Raw genomic sequence first — 9,042 nt, forward strand, 5'->3', positions numbered from 1 at the left:
TTCCCAGCAAGAAAAATGCAAATTAAAACTCTATGGAGAAACTATTTTTGTCTTTCAGTGTGGCAAATATCAGTAAGTCTGGTAATTCTGTATGTTGTCGGATGGTGTGGAAAAACGAGCATCCCCATGCATTGCTGGTAGGAGTATAGACTCTTGTCAATTCTGTGGGCAGCGATCTGCTGATATCTTTCAAAATACAAACTCACATACCTTCTACCCATCAACTCTACTTCCGGGGCCTTATCCCATATGCACCTGCCTACACTGCAAAATAACTAAAGCACAAGGTGATGGGACATTGTTTGTAATGTCCAAAAAATAGAAGATTAGCTCAATTATATGACATCTATGTAGTAGTAGAATATTATAAAGCTGTAAACAAGAATGAAGACTATATACCAATCTGGAAGCATCTCACAATAGCTAACTGGGAAAAGAATGAGTCAGGGGCAGAAGACTGCGTACAGTGTGCTACCATTTTGGGGGAAAGACGCTACATATGTGTTAACTGATTCATGCACTGGGCATCTCTGGCAGAATTTGTAAGAAATTGGGGAAGTTGCCTCGGAGGAGGGGAGGAAACTGGGAAGCCAAGAAAGATGGGGGTGAAGACTTTTTGTGAAATCTTCAGTTTTTGAATTCTGAACTATGTACATTTATTTTCTAAGGGGGGGAAAATGTGTGTATGTGGGAGGGGGCAAAACACACAAGATTAAATAAACAAAACAAAACCCTTCCTAATCCACTTCCCTTTCGGCATCTACACTTTGTCTCCTCACCTCTGCTGACACATTTTTGGAAAAGCTGTATGCTGCTGTCTCCCTTCCCTCCTGCCCCATTCCTCAGCTACCTCACTCTGACCTCCCCCAGGGCGTTTATGGGTCTCTAAGCCCAGTGGCTGTTTCTCTGGCGCCACAGACTTCCCAGCAGGCCAGGCCCCTCCGTGAACACACGTCCAGGGCGCCACACAACCCACGGTTCCTCTGCTCCCTCTCTGGGAACTCCTACAGTCTCTGCAGGCTCTTCCTCACTCTCTAAATGCTGGCGCTGCCAGAGCTCACATCTAGGCCTTCTCTTTGCTCTTCTCTTCTTGGTCCACACATGTTCCCTGGCTCATTCACCTCAGGGCTTCACTCACCTTCTATATGCATGTAACTCCCAAATCCATAGCTCCAGCCAGACCTAGCTTTTGAGCTCAGCACCCCACCTGGGTGTCTCCCAGGGATCTCCAACCCAACAAGCTGAAAATGTAACTCAGCAGCATCCAGTGACTTTCGTCCTCCACCTCCAGGGAGTGTCCCTAGTCCATCCCGTCCCCCACTGCCCACTGACTGGGCGGCTCTTCATTGGCTCCACCAGCCTCCTGTTGGTCTGTTTTATGCTCTTTCCTCTCTCAGGGCCTTTGCACACACCTGTGCCCTGAACACTCTCCTCCACTCTCCACACCTGCTTTATCTTGATTCATTCTTATCTGTCCTCTAGAACTCAGATTACCATCATTTCCTCAAGAAGCTTTCCTGACCCCTAGACCAATGGATCTCAGTTGAGGATGACTGTGCCCCCAGGGGACATTTGGCAATATCTGGAGGCATTTTTGGTTGTCACAGTTGGGGTGGGGGTGTGTGTGGCATAGGGGCAGCAGCCAGGGATGCTGCTAAACACCCTACAATGCACAGGACAGCCCCTTGGCAAAGAATTTTGTGGCTAAAAATGTCCATAGTGCAGAGGTGAGAAACCCTGCCTTAGACTAAATCATGTCCCCACAACACGTGCCATTTCTCTTGCATATCACTTCTCACAATCGTGATTAAATATTTAACTGTACAAAGGTATTAGCCAAGTTCCATTTTCTAAGCTCTATGGAGTGCATAAATGAATTAAAATCACTGTCTTATGTTTAGCTCTCTATGTTCACCCCCAGTGGCCAGCCTCAAACACAGAACTTTGAGCTTGGCAGTGAACGTGTGTGGATGTGAAATGCTCAGGGCCGAGACTGACCTGCACTGAGCAGAGGCTACACTCTGTCTTGGCCTCCAACTCCACGGGGTCCTCTGTGCCGCACAACAGCAGTCCTTCCCCTGCCCTTGCCCAGCTCCCGTCCCCAACTGCAGCACCTACCTCTGCGCGGCTCTGGACACCCCTCAAGCCCTTGTCTCCACCCATGTGGTTCCAGGGGCTCCTCCAAGCCAAGTAGGCCCAAGCTTATCGCCTCATCATCTTGTCAAACCGGCTGCTCCTCCTGTAAGCTTACCCACCATTCACCAAGTTGCCAAACCAGAAAGCTGGGCACCCCCGTGCAGTACATGCACCCTTCAGACCTGCTCCCTCCACCCACTCCAATGATGTGCCTTTAGTGTTACCCAGTTTTCTTCCACTTGGTTCTTGCCTTAACCTTCTCTCTCTCCCAGTCTATCTGTGACATCACTCCCAGCTATGTCCTTCTAAGGTGACAATTGGCCTGTATCACTTCCTGATTAGAAACCCCTTCAATGCTTCTCACGGCCTCCAGTGTGGAGGCCAAGTTCCCTGGCCTGGCCCAAGGCCCTTCACGCTACCCCTCCAAGGCCTCAGCACCAGCCACACCTGCTTCAGTGCCACGCACAAACGCCACTGTGCCACTAGTTTCATGCCACATTTTAGGCTCTCTGCTTCCTTCCTCTCCCTTAATCTCCCCTCTCCTTTCTCTTCCCTTCCTCTTCCTCTACTTTGATGCCTGGAGATTTCATGTTCATCCTTAACGTCTAGTTCAAATACTTCTTCCTCAAAAGCATGGCAGTTCCTCAAAAAAAATAAACATAAATTACCATAGGATCTAGAGTTTCTATTTCTGAGTATATGCCTAAAAGAAGTAAAAGCAGGGACTCAAATAGATACCTGTACACCCATGTTCACGGCAGCACTACTCACAATAGCCAAAAGGAGGCAGCAACCCAAGTGTCTGTGGACCGAAGAATGGATAAACAAAGTATGGTCTACCCATGGAAGGGAATATTATTCAGCCGTCAAAAGGATGGACGTTCTGGAGCACACTACAACACAGATGAAACGTAAAATATGACGCTAAGTGAAAGAAGTCAGACACAAAAGGTCCCAGGCTGTATGAGGCTACTTACACGAGGTACCTAAAATAGTCAAATTCATGGAGACAGAAACAAGCATGGTGGTTACAGGGGCTGTGGGGAGAGGGGAATGAGGAGTTAGTGTCTAACGGGTACAGAGTGTCAGTTTTGTAAAGTGAAGAGTTCCAAGGTTAGATGGTGGTGATCGTTGTACAACAATGTGACTAGATTTAATGACACTGAAATACATACTTTAAAATAATAAAAACAGTAAATTTTATGTATATTTTACCACAATAAAAAAGGCGAAAAGAAAACCCAAACCCACTTCTTTGTGTTGAAACCCTCTGTACACTACCACCACCTCCCCAAACCCCATCCACGCACCCCCAATTCCCTACAACATGCCCTGGGTGAGGTGGACCAGACCTTCTGCTGCGTAGGCTTGCACATAGTCAGAGCACACTGCAATTACAGACTGATAGCTTGTCCTCCCTGACTGAAAGCTTCTGCACGCAGGGACTAAGTCTAACTCACTGCTCCTTCCCCAGCATCTAGCCTGCAGTCTAGAGCAATCTACAGTCCTTTAATGAGGACTGTGAGAATAAATAACCCAAACCAATTATTTTAGGTTAATACTACCCCAAATCTCGTAGCCTGTTGTCCCCAGAACAGTGATTTCCTTCCAAGATTCATCGATAAATCCTTCTCACCTCTGGAGAAGATAAATCTTCGCCCTTCCATTAAGCAACAAGGTCAGAAGGGACTTGCGTGGACAAAGATAATAAACAGCAAACTGAGAGGAATAAACAAAATAAAACTAGGGCTGGTCGGGGGCAGGCATGCGTAGCCTTGTGTCTGATACCATCATGCTCTGTGCTCTCCCTCCTCTGTGCAGGAGGCAGGCTGATCTACTTCCTGTGTCCTCTCCCAGGGCAGCAAGAGAGGGGACCATGGAGAAGCCAAGTCCTTAGAGCACGTAGAGCCGATTAGTCACTGGCTAGAAGCCTGTTGACCTTAGTGCGTGGGCCGACCACAGGCCTGCCTCCCCTGCCCCCCACCTTTTTATGTAACTCAAGGTCTAGAAGACAAAAAGAACTTGGCCTTGGCTCTCAGCAAGGGGCCCAGCAGACTGAGAGCCTTCCCTTTTCTCATAGCTCACATTGTACCCTATAAGCCCTTGGAGCCCCCACCCACGGACTCCTGGTTCACACACAGTCCACATTTACAAAATAGGGGCTGGAAAGAGAAAACTTTCTCCTAGGTTCTGAGGGTAATCCTTGGGAGGGTCTTCAGAGATAATATAACCCAGTGGTTCTCAACCAGAGACAGTGTTGTCTCAGGGGCCACTTGGCAATGTCTGGAGACAATTTTGGTTGTAAAGATGGAAGTGAGAGTGGTGCTGACATCTGGTGGGTGGAGGCCAGGGATGCCGCTGAATACCCTACAGTGCACAGGGCGGCCACGCAACAAAGTATCTAGTCCAGTACGTCAAGAGTCCCTGATCTAAGCTGAGCTATCTCTTCTACAGATGGGGAAACCGAGACCCAGAAAGGGACAGGGCCAAAGTCAACAGGGAGTTAGTGTCAGAATTAGAATCCAGGGCTCCCCACCAGCACACCAGGCACACCAGCCTTCAGTGCCCTAGAGCGCCGTGACCAACTCAAAGGCCAGTGACAAGCTAGTAGACTGGCTGACTCTGGGACCATGGGATCTAGAAGCCCGTGATGCCTGGGCTGTGTGCCCCTGGCAGGCTCCAGATGAACCCCAGCAAGGTCAGCCTGGCCATGGTCTTAAAGGGCTATGGTGTCCAGGCAAAATGCCTGTTTGAATTTTAGGCAAAATTTGCCACTTAAGTCCCCACAGAGCTTGCTGGGGGTGGCCCCGATCTGGTGACAAGGCCAGAAGTGAGCACAACTCACCAAGATAGACCCTGGCTTAGAGAACAGGTGGGAATTACACTTTGGACCACTGCCTTGGGAGACACTGTCTTTTTTCCTAGATGCCAAAAATGACTGTATCCCTTGTGCCTATTGGCTCCTCACTGCCATCCTGCATAATTTCAAAATAACACCTAGGTACCTTGTCTTTCTCCAGCAGGAGCCAACACCATGTCTCCAACCACGGGCCAGACACAGGGTGCAGGACCAAGCATCAGAGCTGATGGTGCAACACCATTATTAATGAAGGGCTGACTCACATCATGTCAGAGCAGGAGTACTTTTCCATCCACTGTTGCTGAAAGCCACCAAACTTGTAGTGATGGTGGCGATAAAGAGGCCAGGGGACAGAAATGCCTGACTTGTGCCTCAGGTCAAGGCCTCATTCTCTTTAGAGGAAGGGAGACCATAGGGAGTGGTTGGGGGACCAGGACTTGGGGGGAACCTACAGTGGCTTCAGACACAGGAGGGGTCACCATTATGAATTCATTTCTTCAGGCAGGCAAAGCATTATCATTGTTCCCTCCACCTGCCCTGTCCCAGTTCCTCTCCAATTTTTCCAACAAGCTGGTAAACTCCTACACATCCTGTAAGGCCCAACTTCTAGAATCCCTCCCCCAACACCAAGGCTCAGGTGCATTTCAGATCTTAACTGAGCAAACCACAATAACAATAGGAAAGGATTTGGGGTTCAATAGCAGGGCTTGGGGGGAAAGCCAAAGCTCCCCATGGATCTAATGTTTGCACAGGAGCTGCTTCCTATGTGAGGGGTACGCCGACCCCCTTGTCCTCCAGGCTCTCTGTCCCACCTGTGTGGCCTCCTTGGTTGATCAAGGCAGCATGGCATGGGGGCTAAGGCTGCAGGGTCTGCAGCCAGACTGTCCAGGCTAATTCTGGGGCCCCCTCTCCCTACAAGTGTCATCTTGAGCAAAGTTGTGCTACCTTTCTGAAGCTCAGTTTCCCCATCAGTAAAAATGGAGATGATATAGTTTCAACCTCATGAGGTTATTGTAATACATGTAAAGTACTTAGAACAGGGCCTGGCATCCAGCTAACAGTTACTGAATGTTTATTACTACTATTAAAAACACAGCCCTCCTCCCTCCAAGCAATCAGGAAAGAAGGCAGGGTTCTATACTTCCCGGATGTGAGGAGAAGGGATGCTTCCAGGGACCCCGTCTCCCATCTAAGTTCCTGCAATAGCTTCCTCAGGAGGTCTCCTTACCACCCATCTCTTCCCTTCCAATCAACTCCACAGGGCCCCAGAGTTTTGCCTAAGAACACAGATCATATTCCTTTGCTGAAATAATGGTGGCTGGCAGAATGATGAGGGAAGGGAGGCTGAAGTTGCTTGGTGGGTGTGGATGCGTCTCCCATATTTCCTATCCCATAGAAAGTTCCAGCTTCTACTGAGACATAGTTCTTGGATTTCAACCCCCACACTCCACACTTGAGCTTCTGCATCCTGCTTGTCCCTACACACAGTGTCTCAGAAATTCAAGCTCCTGGGTCCCCCAAGGGAACCACCCTTATCAGATTCCTAAGTGAGGCCTCGGAGCCCCAAGCCCTCCCCTGGCCTTGGGCAGAATAATGTCCTCCCTCTTCCTGGCCCACACGTCTGGTTGCACCTTCTCAGACCGGTTTGTTATCCTTGGCCAAGGTGACCTGAAGCTCCACCCCTCTCCCCAGGGTTGCTGGGACCTGGCTTTGGTCCTCGGTTCTCCGGTTCTCCGGTGCCCTGAGGAACTTGAAAAGGCTGCACAGTTCTCACCTCTAACAGAGGAACTGCCCACCTTTGGAGGGCAGCATTGGGAGGGTTCTTTTCAGGATGGGGATCTGAAGGGGGGCCCTCCTCCCCGGCTCTCTCAGATCTGTCTGTGTGGCCATCTGTTCAGCCTAGTAGCTGGCCCTCTGGGTGACTGGAGGCAGCTGGCCTGAAGCAGCCCTAGCAACCTGGTGCAGGGGACAGAGACTCAGCTTTGAAGTAGCTTGAGTCCAATCAGGGAAAGCTCCAGTTCTGCCTCCAACAGGTCACTCTTCTCTGGGCCTCAGTCTCCCTATCTGTACTATGAGGAAGGGCGGGCTGGACGTACCAGTTCTGCAACTCTTCTTAACCCAGCGCCCACTACACACTAGGCACTGCTCTGATCCCTGGTGATAAAGCAGCAAATAAAACAGACAGGTAGCCCTGCCCTCAAGTAGCTGATAGTCTAACAGGGACAACAGATAGATGATAAACAAGATGAAAAAAGCAAAATGTACAGGATGTTAGATAGTGATAAGTGTTATGGAAAATTAGGCTGAGAAGGGGTACAGAGATATGATCTCTAAGGCTGATTTCAGCTGAGAAATTCTGGGTCTAAAGCTCTGGTTAAGACGCAGGAACTGGCAGTAGGGAGCTGGGCAGGGCCCTAAGTGTGCAGGGAGAAGTGGGGGCGGCGTGTTGGTGCAGGGCCTTAAATCCCAGCTATGCTCTCAGGGAGCAGAACTGACCACCTCTGGGTGTCCTGGTTTGTCCTTGGGCCAAAGCAGATGCTGGGGTCTGCTGAAGAGTCCAGCGGTTATGGGTCCCTGGCAGGACCTCAGTCTTTAGGGTACTGCCTTGGAAAGTCTTCTAGGGCCCTCGCTATGCCTTCCCACTTGACTCTGGCCTTGGATGAACAAGAGACTGATCACTTCCACCTCCAGGGGCTCTCACACCACTTCCGTCCTTCCTCCTGGACCCTCCCCTGTATGGGAGCATGTCCCCTCTCCTTACATAGGGAGAAGGAAGAGGGATTAAAAACTCTCCCTTTTCCCACCAATTTTAACAATTTCTCTTCCTGTAGAGATTGCTTTTAAATAATAAATACTTCCTGTGAACCTCCTGTGTACTCAGGATGAGATCAGGTCTCTGAGGGATTCCAAGACGCATGGTTACTTCCCAGAGAAATTTACAGCCCACCTGGGCAGGTGAGGTTGACATACGAGGTGTGACAATTAAGTTTGCGAACTTGTTGCAACGATGTTACTAACCTTTTTTGATATCAGAGGGATTATTCATTATGAATTCGTATCAACTGGACAAACAGTTAACCAAGTTTACTATTTGGAAGTGCTAAAGAGGCTGCATGAAAAAGTTAGATGATCTGAACTTTTCACCAACAATTGATGGCTCTTGTATCACGACAATGCACCAGCTCACACAGCACTGTCTGTGAGGGAGTTTTTAGCCAGTAAACAAATAACTATATTCCAACACCCTGATCTGGCTCCCAATGACTTCTTTTTTTACCCTAAGATATAGGAAACACTGAAAGGAAGACATTTTGTTGACATTCAGGACATCAGGGATAATAATGACAGCTCTGATGACCATTCCAGAGAAAGAGTTCCACAACTGCTTTGAAGGGTGGAATAGGCGCTGGCGTCGGTGCATAGCTTCCCAAGGGGAGTATTTCGAAGGTGACCGTAGTGATTGATATTCAGCAATGAGGTAGGTAGCACTTTTTCTAGGCTGAGTTCGCGAGCGCAATTGTCTGATCTCGTACACACATACACATGAGAAAATAACTACAGTTTGCTCTGAAGCTTACAAAGACCTTTGGGCCAATCACTCTCTCTGTGGTCCCCATTTTATAATGAAATTGAGGCCCAGAAAAGCAAGTTCTCTTTCCTCTGTCTACAGTTGCCCCATGAAGTGGTAAGGAGAGGGAGGGGGAAAAGAAAAGTAACGTTTCCAAATAAAATGTTCTGGAGGTATGGGCAAGACTTCGGCGTAGGTGAGACAAAGGGCCTCTGCCTCCAACCCAGGGCAGGTGGAGCTGGGCATATAACCCATCCCTCTGCTTCTCCTGGGCCTGACAAGAAGTGGACTGAGGGTAAAACGAAAGCACGTTTTGGGATTGTGGATGTGCTCACTGGTTTAAAAAATGCTAAATTGCCCCAAGTGGGCAAGAATGGCAAAAGCCCTTGGTGGTGGTGGTGGTGGTGGTGGTGGTGGGCACCTTTCTGGTCCAGCTTTTCAGAGCGCCCTTTCTTTGCTCACCAAAGACAGAGAGCCA

The 9,042-nt window shown here is 49.1% G+C and overlaps 1 protein-coding gene across 3 annotated transcripts in view; it reads right to left on the minus strand.

Moving 5' to 3' along the window:
• The window catches only part of PAQR5 (progestin and adipoQ receptor family member 5), a 65,282-nt gene extending 61,362 nt beyond the window's left edge, over positions 1-3,920 (minus strand). The window contains exon 1 of one of the 3 annotated variants that reach the window (XR_002136840.2): positions 3,773-3,917. Coding sequence is in view for 2 of the 3 variants with exons in the window: in XM_019725641.2 (XP_019581200.2) it covers positions 3,773-3,803 (31 nt within the window). In the remaining variant the exon portion in view is untranslated. Of the gene's footprint in view, positions 1-3,772 lie in introns of all 3 variants that reach the window. The other 2 variants (XM_019725641.2, XM_019725642.2) reach the window with 2 other exon arrangements.
• Between the last annotated feature and the right edge of the window lie 5,122 nt (positions 3,921-9,042).

The sequence above is a fragment of the Rhinolophus sinicus genome, linkage group LG03 (assembly GCF_036562045.2).
Source record: "Rhinolophus sinicus isolate RSC01 linkage group LG03, ASM3656204v1, whole genome shotgun sequence".
Lineage (NCBI taxonomy): Eukaryota > Metazoa > Chordata > Mammalia > Chiroptera > Rhinolophidae > Rhinolophus > Rhinolophus sinicus.